General features: G+C 46.3%; 1 protein-coding gene across 1 annotated transcript in view; it reads left to right on the top strand.

The window, feature by feature from the left end:
• The first annotated feature begins 9,272 nt into the window (after window positions 1–9,272).
• LRP11 (LDL receptor related protein 11) overlaps window positions 9,273–17,306 on the top strand; it is a 34,220-nt gene continuing 26,186 nt past the window's right edge. The window contains exons 1-2 of the mRNA XM_066248043.1: window positions 9,273–10,073; window positions 16,061–16,218. Of these exons, the coding sequence (XP_066104140.1) occupies window positions 9,422–10,073; window positions 16,061–16,218 (810 nt within the window). The 5' untranslated portion in view covers window positions 9,273–9,421. The remainder of the gene's footprint in view (window positions 10,074–16,060; window positions 16,219–17,306) is intronic.

Here is a 17,306-nt window from a genome sequence, read left to right as displayed (position 1 = left end):
TAGTGGGCTTTTTGCTCTAACCAGATGAGCCCGTGCTCAAGCTGGCAACCTTGGGGTCTCGAACCTGGGTCCTCTGCGTCCCAGTCTGATGCTCTATCCATTGCGCCACTGCCTGGTCAGGCTACAATTGGTTTTTATGAGAACTTTTAGATTTACTCTCTTACTAACTTTCAATATACAAGATAGTATTATTAACTATGGTCACTATGCTACATCTCAATGACTTGTTTATTTTATATCTGGGATTTGAGCCTTTTGAGCACAAGAAGTAATGATTCTGAAAGTGGGAATGGACATAGGAAAATATAGGGTGATGGGACAATGGGGTGAAGAAGGGTTGAGGGGAAAGAGTCAAAAGCAGGGGTCCCCAAACTTTTTACACAGGGGGCCAGTTCACTGTCCCTCAGACCGTTGGAGGGCCGGACTATAAAAAAAACTATGAACAAATCCCTATGCACACTGCACATATCTTATCTTAAAGTAAAAAAACAAAATGGGAACAAATAGAATATTTAAAATAAAGAACAAGTAAATTTAAATCAACAAACTGACCAGTATTTCATTGGGAACTATGGGCCTACTTTTGGCTAATGAGATAGATGGTCAATGTGCTACTCTCACTGACCACCAGTGAAAGAGGTGCCCCTTCCGGAAGTGCAGCGGGGGCCAGATAAATGGCCTCAGGGGGCCGCATGCGGCCCGCGGGCTGTAGTTTGGGGACCCCTGGTCAAAAGGATTGATATATTTCAAGACTTACCCAACAGGTAATTGCTGGGGTGGAGGCAATGGGGAGATTGGTAGTCTAGCAACCCAGAGAAACACCTGCCAGACATTCTCAGCCTCATTCCATGCTCTCACCATTCAGACTGGCTCAATCCACAGTTGAGTCACCCTTCAGGCAGCTGATCATGATGGAGCTGATTGTGAGCACAAGGTTCAGTGTTGTGCTCCTGGTCTCACTTCTGCTACCAGGCTGTCTTTGGGTGGGCAGTACTGATTTCAGAAAAGGGACATTGTTGGGACTGGGAACCGGGACGGGATCACAGGGAGCTAGGGGATCCTCCCGCTGGTGGTACTGCTGACAGTTCTTTAATCTCCTGTCTGGGCTCCTTTCCAACTGTGTGGCAATCAGAGCTCCTCGCTGCCTTCCAGGTGGGACAAAGACAAAAGGAGTCAGCCTGTGACAAAAAAATAAAAATAAAATAATAATAATAATGATGCTGGGCAAACAAGGAGGAGCAGAAAGAGGTTGAGGTGAGAATTTCTAATGAAGCGCCCCCAAACCACACCTCCTATGCACAACCGGCCGCATCCCTAACTCCTCTATACCTCTTTATCCTGAACCCAGCCTGCTTCTCAGGAGGTGAGAGCCCCAGCCTCTGAGATCGAGGTGTGGTCAGGACGGGGACATTCCAGCAGGGCCTCCGCCACAGGCACCCCCCCACACCCTCATGCTCCTACTCTGCACACACAGATTTTTCCACACCTCCCTCATCAACCCCACTGCTCTCCACCTTTGAACTTCCCAGGCGCTGTCCCATGGAGCCGCTCACTACTTTACAACACCAGGCATTCCTTTCTCCAGATATTTTCCCTCATGAGTCGCTGCTGCGAACTCCCAGCTCTGGACATACTGTCACCGCCTATTTCATATGGTCCCCATGAACACCTTCCCATCTGTGAAGTGAGCCTAATCACTTCCTCCACTAAGTGGCACCCTATCACTGTTGCCTGAGGACAGCCCAGCAAGCCTCTGCTCCTGGCCCACAAAACCTGCAGTATGAAGGGCAGGAAGCACACTTATCCAAAGTGTGACCCTGGGAACGGTGGTGAGGAAGGGCACTCTCCCCCCACCCTTTAGTCCCAAGCCCACATTTTCCACCTTCTGAGGAGACAGCGGCACATAAAGGCCACTGATCCCACAATAGCGAAGGGCAGACGGTGAATGTCTTCATTTTTGTAGGCCACTTAGTTTTTGTCTCCGTGGAACTAGGCATCTCCGTGCGTGGTGCAAAGGCAGCCAAAGGAACATCCAGACAAATGGGGGACCACATTTGTCCACTGTCCAGATTTGCCAAACCCAGATTTAGGGTACCTAGGGTGTCCCAGGTATGGGTGACCACTCTCCTAGGAGACCAGCTCCCAGGTACCTCTGCTGTGTGCTGAAGAGCCAGATCGGTTCCCTGACCTGCCTGTGGCTTCTGAGTGGAGTGACTGTGAGAGGCTGTGGGTCCCAAGGTAGGGCCAGTGCTCCCCTCCTTCTGTAGACTGGATTGCTTAGTGGAGGGGGCCATGAGAGACCCTGCATGAAGCCACAGGTGTGAGCCGAGTGTACTGCTAGTGCATCATTTCTGGTGTCAAGATCAGAGCCTCTGCTTCTGTATCTTGTTCCCTGTGACCCTGCTATTCAATGCCAGAAAAATCACTTCTATCATATGACCACTAGGCCTGTCTGACCTAAGGACATAGTGTGTTGACAAGCCTAGGTCATGATGGGTAGCTCTGATATCCCATGGTCAGAGGCCTTTTCCACAGCAGGCCCCAGGATCATATCAGGAGCCATATACAGTATGTCCGTAAAGTCATGGTGCACTTTTGACCGGTCACAGGAAAGCAACAAAAGATGATAGAAATGTGAAATCTGCACCAAGTAAAAGGAAAACCCTCCCAGTTTCTGTAGGATGATGTGGCAGCATGTGCGCATGCACAGATGATGACATAATGCCGTGTATACAGCGGAGCAGCCCACGGCTATGCCAGTTGAGATGTGGACGGTACAGAGGAAAGTTCAGACTGTCCTGTGGCTCACTAAATTCGAATTTGTGACCAAAGTGCAAAGTGAATATCGGCGTGTTTATAACGAAGTGCCACCACATAGGAATAACATTACTCGGTGGGATAAGCAGTTGAAGGAAACCGGCAGTTTGGTGGAGAAACCCCGTTCTGGTAGGCCATCAGTCAGTGATGAGTCTATATACGGGATAGCTACCTAAGGAGCCCTAAAAATTTGTGCATGAGCCCACATTGAACTGCACTGAATAGGTATAAAACTGGGAGAGTTTTCCTTTTATTTGGTGCAGATTTCACATTTCTATCGTCTTTTGTTGCTTTCCTGTGACCAGTCAAAAGTGCACCATGACTTTATGGACACACTGTATATATCTATATATCTATATCTATCTCCATCCATCCATCCAGGAGCCATGTTTATATCAATATATATGAGAGAGAGAGAGAGAGAGAAAGGGAGAGAGTAAGAGAGTAAAGGAGGAGAGAGATGAGAAGCATCAACTTGTAGTTGCGGGACTTTAGTTTTTTATTGATTGCTTCTCATACATGCCTTGACCGGGGATTGGACCAGTGACCACTCAAGCTGATTTTGGTCTCAAGCCAAAAACCTTGGGCTTCGAACCAGTGATGCTTAGGCTCAAGCCAGTGACATTTGAGCTCAAGCCAGTGACCCTGTGGTCTTGTCTATGATCCCACACTCAAGCCGGTGGCCTCGGGATTTAGAAACTGGGGCCAGGTCGATGCTCTATCCACTGCACCCCCACTAGTCAGGCAGGAGCCACTTTTAAAGGTGAGTTTTCTTGCTTTAGGTGGCATGGCCTTGCTTATGCCCCTCATGCTCTGTGATGAGTTCTGCCATTTAGGATGCCGTGAAGTCTACATGAGCGCTCTCTCCTACCACCAATAACCTCCAGCGCCCTAGGTCTGTAGGGTACAGGTGCTGGTGGCCGATCCAGCCTCGCTCCTGCAGTCATGGACTTGTTAGGGTTGAATTAGCTCCTGTAAAACTCATATTTCCTTCACCCAAACATTCCGTAAGGTTAGAGTTAATTTGCTTGCTATTTTCTCTCTTAATAGCTGCCTGGCATTCACTTGGAAATGTAGCAAAGTTTACCTTCACAGGAATGTCTGGGAAAGCCTGCGCTGGGGAGAGACCTGACCAGTAGGGGAGTTTAAATCACAATAGTTGTCTGAAAAGCCTCGCTACAGACTCAGGCTTCCAGCTGTTCCTGGGAGGCTGACCTCTTGGCTATCTTCAGAATTTACCAAGGTCACAAATATACCAAGCTACATCAAAGAACTTTGTCTCTGCAGCAGAGACACCGTGGACCTGATGGTCAGAAAGGGCAAGTCATACAGAGAGAAAAACAGGCACCTAAATGTGCAGACATCCCTGACCTATGGGAGATGGCGGGGCTCTCAGAGGCAGGGTGACGTCCTGTGTGTGGATTGCATGATCTCCCACCCTGCGGGCCAAGCTGTGCTGTCCACATGGGGCACAATGCCGTACTGGTGCATCCTGGGAGCTCAGCTTCAATGGACAGCCTGCCTTCCTCTTTGACACAATGAACATGACCTGGACAGTCATTGATCCTGCAACCAGAGGGGCCCAGGAGAACTGGGAGAACAACAAGGAACTGGCAGCGTATTTCAGGAAGAACTCAAGGGCAGATGGCAATCACTAGCTGCAGGAGTTCCTAGAGCACATGGAGAAAGTGCGGGAGCCCACAGGTAACTGAGCAGGGTGTGGAGGTGTGGTAGTTCTCTGTAAGGGTCTATTGTCTTCCTTGTGTGTGTGTGAGTGTGTGTGTGTGTGTGTGATGGATAATCTGATGGAGGAATCCACTGGCTGATTTCTTGGTGGACTTCCTGTCAGTGTCAACCAGCCATCAATTTCCCCCCGCTGTCCCTTTCCGCCCCTCCTCCCTCAGCACAGGAGCCCCTACCTTAACTAATCAGTGATGCAGTCATCATGGACTACTAGGTGGTTCCCTAGTCTCTATGCATCAGAATGCTTGCAGGCCTTCTCTTCTTCTATTATAGTTATCTTTTAGCCAAGTCAAAGGTCACTTCTTATGAAGCCTTTGCCTCTTTCCTCAGCCAGAATTAAGTACCCGAAATTCTGTCATCCTCCAAAAGATCTGCCCATGGTTAACATGTCAACTGTATGATAATCAGATGGACCTTTGTTGTCTCCCTCCGTAGAATATGTGCTCCATGAGCACAGGGCACAATCACTGTTCCTGCTAGAGTGGCTGTCACATGTGTCAGTAAATATGGGGGTGACATGTGCTGGGGAAGATAGGTGCTAAGGGAGGTGGCGCCTTAGAGTTGACAAGGCTTTGCCTTTTCCTTTGTCTCAGTACGACCTTTAAACTCCTCAGCCATCCTGCTCATGTCATGGATCATCCCATTGACCTTCCCCTTCCCATTTTTCATTTGAGTCCTTTGGAGGTGGTGGCCAGGCACCTTGGAAGGTAAGAAGCAGGCTGGCCTCTGGCTCTGGGACAGGACATAATCTGATAAGGATTGGTGAGCTGTGGTCTCACCTAAGACCCTGTCCCCTGATCATCTCTCCATAGAAATGATACGCTTTCTTAGTGTTGAACCTTCACACTCCATAGTAGCCACTGGAAATCATGAATATGAAAATGTTCAGCAAACTTTGAAATTATACACAATTGTTAGTTAACATTATATCATATTATCGTACTTTTTTTTTCCTACAGAGACAGAGAGAGAGAGAGTGAGATGAGGGATAGATAGGGACAGATAGACAGGAATGAAGAGAAATGAGAAGCACCAATCATTAGTTTTTTGTTGTGCGTTGCGACACCTTAGTTGTTCATTGATTGCTTTCTCATATGTGCCTTGACCGCGGGCCTTCAGCAGATCGAGTGACCCCCTTGCTCGAGTCAGCGACCTTGGGTCCAAGCTGGTGAGCTTTTGCTCAAACCAGATGAGCCCACACTCAAGCTGATGACCTCAGGGTTTTGAACCTGGGTCTTTCCACATCCCAGTCCGATGCTCTATCCTGCTCAGGCCGTACATTTTTTTTTAATATTCATAGTTATAACTAGTATTTAAAAGGTTTGATGATAACTTCAGGGGCCATCTTTTAAAAAAGATTTTATTTATTCATTTTAGAGAGGAGAAAGAGAGAGAGAGAGAGAGAGAGAGAGAGAGAGAAGAGAGAAGTAGGGGAGGAGCAGGAAGTATCAGCTCCCATATGTGCCCTGCCCAGGCAAGCTCAGGGTTTTGAACCAACGACCTCAGCAGTCCAGGTCGACACTTTATCTATTGCACCATGAGAGGCCAGGCTTTAAAAAAATTTTTTTTTATAAGACTTTATTTCAGGGGGCATTTTTTATCACAAATAAAATTTTCTCTCCATAACAAGTTTATTTAAGCTCTCTGAGGCCTAAAGCAAAAAGGAATCCTTATGTTGCTTGAGGACATCTTACAGTGACTGCAGTTGTGTAGGCTAAAATCTCACAAGTGGAAGATTCTGCAGCCACTGTGGTACTGTCCAGACATGGCCTTTAGGGCTAAGAGGCCACCTTTTTCAGCCTCAGAGTCACTCACAAACAGACCTTCAAAAACTTTAAAATTTCTCCTTTTCATGGAATGACTAGAAATACTTGTGGTAAGGTGCCAAAGAATTGTAAAACTTAGTATTGGCAATGCCATTTTAAAGAAGAAAAGTCAGGCTTCTTGCCCCGTCCTTTCTTTAGAGAATGGAAAAAGAAAAATGCAGAAGTTTTCTGGCTTACAAGGACGACTGGGTCATTTGGTTTAACTCTAGTTCTCTGAAAGAATAAAGGTTATCTGGAGAACTTCCTTTCCCTTTCAATAAGAGACAATATTCACGTATCCTGCACTGATTTTAACTCTCCCTCCCTTCCTAGAATCCTAAGAGTAACATATACCTCTAGACAAAGGAATGGGAAGTAGACACAAAAAGATTTGTAAATATCAAATCTTTAATGTAAAACATCACTATAATATTACCCTACAAGTTTTAATATATAGGAATGTTTTTTATAGGTCCTATAGACAAATGTTATAAGCTTATTAATAATTAATTATTATGTCATATTTCCCTTCCTGTAGATGATCAAGTCTATATAACGAACTGCAAGGCTATTTCATGCACACATGATTTGGGTCAGCTATACCCCATGTATGTCATATGCAGCCAGCTTAATCAATAAATCTCCTCGTAAAAATTCTTCTATATCCTGCCTTAATATCTCTACATAAACCCACAGAATACTACTTTACAACATACTGGGCTATTTTTTTCTTTCTTTTTTTTTCTTTTTACCTTCTACTTCTACTTCCTACTCTGTTCTGGATCTGAAAGCTATAGGTTCCTACCTGTCAGCTCTGAAAATAAAACATTAGAGTAGAGACTGGTATTTTCCTACCTAGTTATTCATCTTTGCCCTTCAAAAAATACAGACATTTAACAATGTATACTTCACGGCTGTTCAAGCATGCCATCCTATTTTGGGGCATGCTAAAAAGCAAGAATATCAGATAAAAATGAGTCAGTAGGACTGATTCAGAAATGAGCAAGATGTAAAAAGCTGCTCACAGGCAGCTAGCTGGAACTCTGCCATTTGGCCTCCACTGGTGGGGCATTTTTATATAACTTACTAGGTCTTTAACCCTTCGAGCAGTACGAACATTCATGTACGTCCTCATGCCTCCTGACCATCCAGAGTACGATAGATTTATTTTAAAAATGTGTAAGGCAACATTAAAAAAAAGGCAAATATATGTTCTTCTTGTTTCTATAAATTGGTTATCAAACAAACATGATTTTAAGTTGATAAAACTGGAACTGGAACTAATTTCATTTTTTGGAAAAAAACAACAACAAACCTCACTCCCAGGGGTCAGTGAGCATGAAAAATACTCACTCCTCAAAGGGTTAAAACACATCTCCTCTTGATCTTATATGATCTTATTGAAGGCCCCTCCACAGGCTGTAGAGATAACTCATCAGGTCCCCATATTTGTCTGTGTTCATATTTCTAGTTATGTTTGTGGAAACCTGAATGTGACTATCAATTTTTATATTTTTCAAGAGCATGGTGTTACCCAAGTTCAACATCTCAGGAACATAATATGGAAACAATCAGGGGCATTGGAGGTAAAGGACTAAGAATGGTGTCAGATGGTTTCCCATTTAAAAGTGCTAGTCCATGTGTCTGGAACAGTCCCTGAAGTCGCAAGGATTTGTAGAAAGACCCTCTTCTCTCCAAGAGCTCATACTCCTTTGAATCAATACCCTGAGCAAGTCTGGCTGGTTAGTAAAAAGTTTGGTTTTATCAACTGTGTGAGGCAGTAGCTAATTGGAAACTTCAGAATAATATTGTGAAGACACTAAAAGTCCCAGAGTTCTCTGTGATCTTGTCTCATTTCTGTTGATAGAACCTTTACCTCTCACCAAACCCTGTTTCCTCATTTCTGATCCTAGAATACAGATGGCTGCCAAATGAACATGAGTGCTCCTTTATGCCACCTGTTTTTTTTAATGTTTATTTTATTGACTTTAGAGAGAGACAGAGAGCAGAGAGAAACAGGAACATCTGTTCTTGTATGCCTTGACCAGGGATTGAACCAACTTCTGCACTTTCGGAGGATGCTCTAACCAACTGAGCTATCTGGCCAGGGCCACCTGTTGTTTTCCATAGAAAGTTGTAGTGAGAGTCAGCATACATCCTGGTTAGGGGAACTGCCAAAATGAATACAGTATATGAAAAACCGGTGCTGACTGATGCAGTTTTATATATGTCAAAAAAATTTAAATGTGTGCAGTAGGTTTATTTCCAAGACTAGAGAGTCTGTTGTTTTCAGGGAAGGAGTCTTAGGAAGAGAGATTGAGAAGCCATGGTAAATTGATGGTAGTCATTCACCACATTAATTTATACAAACGATGAAATGCACAAATATAATAGAATAGTTTTTAAAAGAAAGAATAGAAAGGGAGGGAGGGAGGAAGGAAGGAAGGGAAGAAGTGAAGAGGGTGGAGGAAAGGCAAAGGCAGAAAGGAGGCAGGGCTGGGGAAAGGCAAAAGCGACAAGAGGAGCTGGCGGGGGCCGGCGGGGTAAAGGTGGGACAAAACTGATCAGGAAAAGACTAAGCAAAGGCGAGGCAAGGCGACAAGAAAGCTAAGTTTTGGCTTTGGGCTACTCACTGGCCCAGGATCACTTTCCCTGCGGTTGCTGCAGGGTGTGGTGGGAGGGGCCAGCACGGGAAGAGGGCGGGGCCTCGGGAGCTGTTCGCTTTCGGTGCTGATCTGCGCGGAGGCCGCTTTGCGGCGACGGAGCGCGCCCCCGGTCCAGGAAGAGAAGCGCGGGAGCGCGGGGAAAGCTCCGGAAGGCTCGAGGCGTCGTGACGAGCGGCCGGATATGCCTCCCACTGCTGCGGTTCCCGCGGGCAACCGCGCCGACGCGGTGGTGGTGGCGCAGTGGGGCCGCGAGGAGGCCGCGCTCTGAGGCTCCTGGGCCGCCGCCCGCCGCTCGCCGCGACCGCGCAGGAGGCGCCCAGGGCCCGCGCTCCGCCGCCGTCCTCGCGTCCGCCGCCCCACCCCGGCTCGCATCCTCGGCCGTCGGCCGCCATGGCCTTCGCCGCCCGGGGCCGCGCGGGCTCGGAGCGCAGGCGGCCGCCGCGGCACCGGGCGCTGCGCGGGCTGCTGCTGCTGTGCCTGTGGCTGCCGAGCGGCCGCGCCGCCGGGCCGCCCGCCGCGCCGCCGGCCGAGCCGCGCCCGCAGCCCCCGGGCGTGGAGCAGCTGCTGGAGGAGTTCCGCCGCCAGCTGCGGCAGGAGCGGCCGCGCGGGGAGCTGGAGCTGGAGCTGCAGCGGCGCGCGGGCGGCGGCCCGCGGCAGGATTGCCCTGGCCCGGGCGGCGGCGGCTACAGCGTCCTGGCCGACGCCATCATCCGCACCAAGGACTCCATCGCGGCCGGCGCCAGCTTCCTGCGGGCCCCCGCCGCCGTGCGGGACTGGCGGCAGTGCGTGGCGGCCTGCTGCTCCGAGCCGCGCTGCTCCGTGGCCGTCGTGGAGCTGCCCCGGCGGCCCGCCGCGCCGGCCCCGGCCCCGGCCGCCGCGCTCGGCTGCTACCTCTTCAACTGCACTGCGCGCGGCCGCAGCGTCTGCAAGTTCGCGCTGCACGGCGGCTACAGCAGCTACAGCCTCAGCCGCGCCCTGGAGGGCCTGGACCCGGACCCGGACGCCAGCCCCCGGGTCACCGCCCGGGCCTCGCCCCCGCTGGGTAAGCGCGCCGCTCGGCCCCATGCACCTGTCGGGCGGCTGCGTCTGGAAGGCCCGCCCGCCTCGTCACGACCGCCGGGCCCTCCTCAGCCAAGTCAGAAATGAAACACCCTTGCTCCAAATTATTTTAGTTGCGTGCATCCAGAACCGTGGCTTTGATTTCTCAGGCTTTAGGGATCGTTTCTGAAAAATCCCAGTAGATTGGGCAGAAGCAAGGCATGGATGGCTGCTTTCGCAATTTTATTTATTTACTTATTTTTGGCTTGGGGATGGAAGCTGAGCCTTAGAGGGTTCACGGAAATTCTATTTAAAGGAGAAAAGGTCAGAGCAAAAAAAAAGAATTATTTTCGCCTCAGATTTCTATAAGGCATGGTTTGTGTCAAGTCATTGCGACAGCAAAATCTAATCACATCCGGGATTACTCATCACACACACACTGTTTCTTAGCATGGCTCTCCCCACTCATGATCCCACACATGTTCCCACTTGTAGAGGCTTTCATCAGAGAAAATAGAGAAGAACACGTCAGGTATTTCCGAAGTGGGTCTAACTGATTCCCATGATCTACTGTACCCTTCACAGAATGAAAAGAAGGGACTTGATTGAGCCCTAGCAGGTGGCTCCGTGGATAGAACACCAGGCATATGGATGGCACACAAGAGAAGTGACCATCTGCTTCTCTCCCCTTCTCCCTCCCCCTTCTTCCCATTCTCTCCCTCCTCCCCTCCTGCAGCCAGTGGCTGGAGGATCTGCTTCAGGCGCTGAGGATAGCTCCCCTGATTGGAGCATTGAGCATCGGCTCCAGACGGGCTTGCCAGGTGGATCCCAGTTGGGGTGCATGTGGAAGTCTGTCTCACTATCTCCCCTCTCACTTGGAAAAAAAAAAAAAGGAAAAGAAGGGGCCTGATTTTGCTTGAAAATAAGAAAGTTAGTGCACATCCCTTTGTAAAATAATATTTTTTATTTGTATTATTTTCTTTAAGTGAGAGGAGGGGAGATAGTGAGACAGACTCCTGCATGTGCCCCAACTGGGATCCACCCAGAAACCCCCTTCTGGGGCCAACCTGGAACCACTGGCTGCCAGAACAGAAGAAAAAGAGAAGGTGGGAGAGGGAGGGAAAGAGAAGCAGATGATTCGAACATCCCTTTTTTAAAAGAGCTAAAAATACTTTTCAACAGATAATTTTACTTTCTGCAAATGTTTAGAATGAGAATCAAGACACATAAGAGGGTGCACCAAAATTGTAGCAGTTGGAGATTAAGGTCATTGAAGGAATAAAACCTTGATTGTGGTTAGCTCAGTATGTCTGATTGCATTCTCCTGCTGTTTGATTTATGATAACAAAAGAATGGTATTACAGAAATAGCCAGGTATCTCAGTTGATTAAAGTATTGTCCAGATAGGCTAAGGTTGCCAGTTCAATCCCAGGTCATGCATAAATAAGTGGAACAACAAATCTATTTCTCTCTCTCTCTCTCTTCTCCCCCCCAATCAGTTTTTAAAAAAGAATGCTAATATAGCAAGATTAAGGGGAGCAGCTTCAGCTGGTTTGGAAATCTGGAGTCTTCATGACATGCAGGTCCAGTGAGAAGGGTCAGGAAATCTGTGTGCACATGCCTGACCCACCTCTAACAAAGAGAAGGCTGAGAACCCTTGTCTGGGGAGCAGACCTCAAAGGTCACCCCGTGGCTGCCTCAGCCTGGAGGCGGACATTGGGAAGGACGCCAGTTTTCTCCCTGATGTGGGGGCAGGAGGCACTTTTATTTAGACCCCTACCAGCATCCCTGAGCCCTCCTGATGGCTGTTTAGAGATATCCTTCCTCTCTGTGCAAACATGGGTCCAAAAATCCCAACGGCAGAAAAACAAAATCCCTTCTCCTTGTTCTCAGAGCACATCTGGAAGAAACCAACATTATCAGCTCATGTGGGGAAAGACTAGAACAGTACTCACCCAAAATGATAAATTGAGGTTGTGTATTACATTTTTCTAAACTGTTGAAAAATTTAAAAACCCATTTTTTAAAAAATGATGAATTTTGATTCGTAACATTTTTTTGAGGTTGGGGGAGAGACAAGGAGGGAGAGAGAAGCATCAACTCGTAGTTGCTTCACTTTGTTGTGCATTGATTGCTTTTTGTATGTGTCTTGCTACGGATCAGACCTTGGGCTCAAGCAGAGCCAGGGACCCCTTGCTCAAGCCAGCGGCCTTGGACTTTCAAGCTAGTGAAAAGCCAATGAGCCCATGGTCAAGCTGGCGAAGTTGTGGTTTCAAACCTGTGACTTCAGCGTTACCAGTCAATGCTCTATCCATTGCACCACAACCAGTCAGGCTGATTGTAATATTTATGATTTACGCCTCATTCTTAGTCTTTCTCCACTTCTGTATCTTGACTTCAGCAGACCCTACTAATTTCTCACCCTCAGCCATATCATTGGTGCCCATCTAGTACGCATCCAGATCCGAGAACCTCTTCCTTGTCCTTAAGTCTTGTTTAAAGCAGTGTTTTGTAAATCAGAGTAGTGAACAGTATTATTCTGTATGCAATGCCACGTTGATATATGCTCCATCAAAATCAGTGTGTCTCGTCTCTGTAGATCTTACCAAGTGTGTGTAGTTTTCAAAAGAAATCAGTGTTACCATAGTACTTAACATTGATTGGTTTATTACATTTTTATGATACAAAGTCAAACTTACATTTATCTTGTTCTTCATGAGTAAGTTGAATATTTTTAAGGGTAGCATACTCCTTTCCTCTTCTTATTACCATTTGTTTATTTCAAGGCCTATTTCTGGGTAGATAAGCTCTGGCTTATTAAAAAAAAAACAAAACACAGTGTAATTTGCCTGGCCTTGAACGGAGGAGGAAATGTCTCTTATTTCAGATACAACAGTGATCAGGTTAAGGAAATGAGGGTTTCACTTTGTTCATAAACCGTATCTTAAAGCTCACCTAAGGAAAAGTGATTACATATTTTTTTCTTCCAGGAGGGCAAGATTAGTTTTATAGTATGTGGGATATTTCATTGCTTACCTGGTTCTCCATTGAAATCTTTGTGGTGTAAAATATACATATTATTAACATCCATTGCTATTTATATTAATATTATTTAGTTATGTTTCAGTTTACCCACTTATAAATACTATTTTAAAATAAATTTCAATACAGATAGCTGCTAACCCTAATGTATTACTGCTGAATTCTATGATGCTTTCCAAAATTATAAAGATGTAAACTTGTATGGGAAGCAGTGAACCTTCCAGGACCAGAGGAGAGTTCTCTATAAATCTCTATAAAAGAGCCCATTAATGCAGTTGTCACATCTCATCTTACCTGGAGAAGGTGAATAAAGACTTCAGGCACGGATCTTTGCTCAGAGGTGGAAAAAGTCAGAACAAGTTTCTTCTTAAGCGGGGATTGCTTATGTGGCTTATGAAAACTGGAGTTACAAGTCCTCATTGTTTTTTTAAAGACTATAAAATGGGAGTCATTATGTTCTCAGTAAACATAGGTGCCCTTTGGCAGTATCAAGTGGGCTTATTCCTTGTAACTTGCTCATTAAAAAAGTCACCTCCTTTTGAGGCTGGCAAGTGGCAGGAGGTCACAGCTCAAAGAGCTACAAGCCCTTCCCTTAATTCCCGTGTTTCTGGGCCTTGAGAGAGGGTCACTAGATGAGTCAGGGCGGTCTGTTGGGTCTCTGAACATCTGATCGGTACTGGTAACTATGGTAACTATTTGAAGGATGTTCAGATTAGTATTCCAGAAGAACTGTTCTAGCTGCAGCGTAGGAAGAATGGCTTCCTGTTTCTCCTCTTGGGAAGCTCCTAGCACTGCCCCTGGCCTCACACCCCAGACACTGGGAGTCTGGTACTGGTAACTATGGTAACTATTTGAAGGATGTTCAGATTAGTATTCCAGAAGAACTGTTCTAGCTGCAGCGTAGGAAGAATGGCTTCCTGTTTCTCCTCTTGGGAAGCTCCTAGCACTGCCGCTGGCCTCACACCCCAGACACTGGGAGTCTAACGCCCTCAGGAGTTTGCTTAGGATCCAGAGTTGGCTGCAGAGGAAGAAAGAGCGGGCCTTCCCGTGTCATCCAGACGAAGTTAAGGAGAGCAGGTCCAGGCCAGCATTTGGGCCAGAGCATTGGTGTTGCGGGAGGGAGGACAGAGTAAGCCATCAAGGCAGTGTGACATCCTGTAGTTTGTTTTTTCAGTGATATTACTAAGTTTCTTTGAAGTATATGTGTATTTGGGTAAGCTAATTAGATACTTAATGAATTTTTAAAAATTCACAACTCTGCTCCTAGAAGTGTAACTTCTCCCATCAGTCATCACTGAAGCAGCTCTCAGTTATTAATATTGGGATGAATGTAAGTAGCCTTAAATTATTATTCCATTCTAGGTCACAATTAAATACATGTTTTTTTCTCTTGTGGGACAACTCAAACTCAGTGTGCTGGCTTCTGTTATAAAAATTAGATGTTACATTCTGACCTGTGGTGGCACAGTGGATAAAGTGTTGACCTGGAACGCTGAGGTCACCTGTTTGAAACCCTAGGCCCAGTCAAGGCACATTGAGGAGCACATACTATGAGTTAATGCTTCCCACCCCCTCCCCACCCTTTTCTCTCTCTTTCTTCTCTCTAAAATAAATAAATAAATAAGATCTTTTTTAAAAATTAGTTATTAGAAGCTGTAGGTTTCTACTTTCTTAGATGAAGAGTTAGACTCCAGAAAATTTTATTGGGCTTTATTTTATATGGATTAAAGTACTTGCCTTAACATTCCAAATGTAATTTATTTCCCATCTATTGAACACTGTATATACTATATCACTCCTATTTTTTAAACTTGAGGATAAGAAACTTTATATCAGAGGTATATTTTTTATGAGTTATATCAATTTTTTTTTTTTTTTTTTTACAGAGACAGAGAGAGAGAGTCAGAGAGAGGGATAGACAGGGACAGACAGACAGGAACGGAGAGAGATGAGAAGCATCAATCATTAGTTTTTTGTTGTGCATTGCGACACCTTAGTTGTTCATTGATTGCTTTCTCATATGTGCCTTGACTGCAGGCCTTCAGCAGACTGAGTAACCCCTTGCTCGAGCCAGCGACCTTGGGTTCAAGCTGGTGAGCTTTTACTCAAACCAGATGAGCCCACACTCAAGCTGATGACCTCGGGGTCTGGAACCTGGGTCCTCGGCATCCCAGTCCAACGCTCTATCCACTGTGCCACCGCCTGGTCAGGCCTATTTATTTTTTCAAATTAAAAAAATAAATAAATTCCTTTAACAGAACTTTGAACATGAGTAGTTTATGAGTTAAGTGAAAATTTCACTCTAGAGAACAAAACTACTCCAGATTTACACATTGGAGGCCTAGTTCAGTGTTGCACCCACAACTTTGTTCAGGCTACTGCTCACAGCTCACACTCTACACTTCTTCATGTAATACAGCGGAGTCCCACATTTATAATTTATTGCTATTTTAATTATAACGGAAGGGAAATACAATGGAAATCAATGAGAAAGTAATTTTCAGTTACTGTATATTTTTAGCACTTCTTTTCTGGACTATATCTCTCCTAGCAGACAAGATACCTCTCTCAAGTACTTAGAACAGGGGTCAGGAACCTATGGCTCGCCAGCCAGATGTGGTTCTTTTGATGGCTGCATCTGGCTCACAGACAAATCTTTAATAAAAAAAAATAACAAAAATATAAAATATTCTCATGTATTACAATCCATTCATTTCCTACTGCTCATGTTCATGGTTGTGGATGGCTGGAGCCAATCACAGCTGTCCTCTGGGACAATACCAAATTTTTATTGGATAATGCGTAACGTCCACGGGTCATTGTATGGCTCTCACGGAATTACATTTTAAAATATGTGGCGTTCATGGCTCTCTCAGCCAAAAAGGTTCCCAACCCCTGACTTAGAAGGAAGTAGCGAATCATTGCTCTTGTGCTTATTTTCTCTCGCAGAAAAAGATGAGTCCCCACTCAGCAAGGCTGGTCAGGATGTGGTTTTACATCTACCCACAGACAGGCTGACTTTGGATGGCCGGGAGAGCACAGACGACAACGCCATCGTCCAGTATGAGTGGACACTGCTGGAGGGTGACCCGTCGGTGGACATGAAGGTAATTCATGTCATCATTGTCATGGAAGCTAATATGTCAGTGAAGTGGTCTTTGGTAATGTCCTCTCACTTACGTTTCCCAAATGTCTGCAAGCTAGCAGAAGAGATATAGAATGGAGAAAGTTTAAGAGTGATTGTCCAAAAAATGGTTTCGTCCATAAATTTACTTTTCTACTGTGTCAGCAGTGATCCTAATCATTTGTTTGGTAGCTTACTTAGTTCTTGTTGCTTTTTTGTGCACTTCTCCAGGATACAAAAAAGCTTCGAGGAAAAAGATTTGTGCTTTGTTTTGATGAGGCAGATTGCCATTTAAAATTTTGGCATCTTAATTTCTTAGTTCAGCATCCAGGTAGAATGTTTGAAAAATGAAAAGAGGCCCTGGCCGGTTGGGTCAGTGGTAGAGCGTCAGCCTGGCGTACAGGAGTCCCGAGTTTGATTCCCAGCCAGGGCACACAGGAGAAGCACCCATCTGCTTCTCCACCCCTCCCCCTCTCCTTCCTCTCTGTCTCTCTCTTCCACTCCCACAGCCAAGGCTCCATTGGAGCAAAGTTGGCCCCGGGCGCTGAGGATGGCTCTGTGGCCTCTGCCTCAGGTGCTAGAGTGGCTCTGGTCGCAACAGAGTGACGCCCCGGATAGGCAGAGCGTCGCCCCCTGGTGGGCGTGCCGGGTGGATCCCGGTTGGGCGCATGTGGGAGTCTGTATGACTGCCTCCCCATTTCTGGCTTTGGAAAAATACAAACAAAAAAAAAGAAAAATGCAAAGGAGTATCAAGAGGACAATAACAGTAGAATGAACTCATTCTTCACGTGGTCCAGAAAGCAAAAATCTTACCTACTTGAGATAATTGAGGGAATAAGTGAGCGGAGGTGCAGGTGATATTCCTGATCACATGCTCCACCCTGATACTCATTAGGCTCGCCTGGGCCAAGCTGCAGTTGCTACAGGTGGAAATGAGCCCCTTATCAGCAGCCACAGACATACCCTGAGTCTTGACCATGCGGCAGGTGGCCTTTTATTAATTCTGTCAGCACCTTTTATGGTTAGCGGTACTTCCTGGCTGGGGCGGATAAACTTCATCCAGACCGCTTC

The sequence above is a fragment of the Saccopteryx bilineata genome, chromosome 12, assembly GCF_036850765.1.
Source record: "Saccopteryx bilineata isolate mSacBil1 chromosome 12, mSacBil1_pri_phased_curated, whole genome shotgun sequence".
Taxonomy (NCBI): Eukaryota; Metazoa; Chordata; class Mammalia; order Chiroptera; family Emballonuridae; genus Saccopteryx; species Saccopteryx bilineata.
Note: the sequence above shows the minus strand (reverse complement) of the source record. Positions and strands in the feature narration are given on the sequence as shown.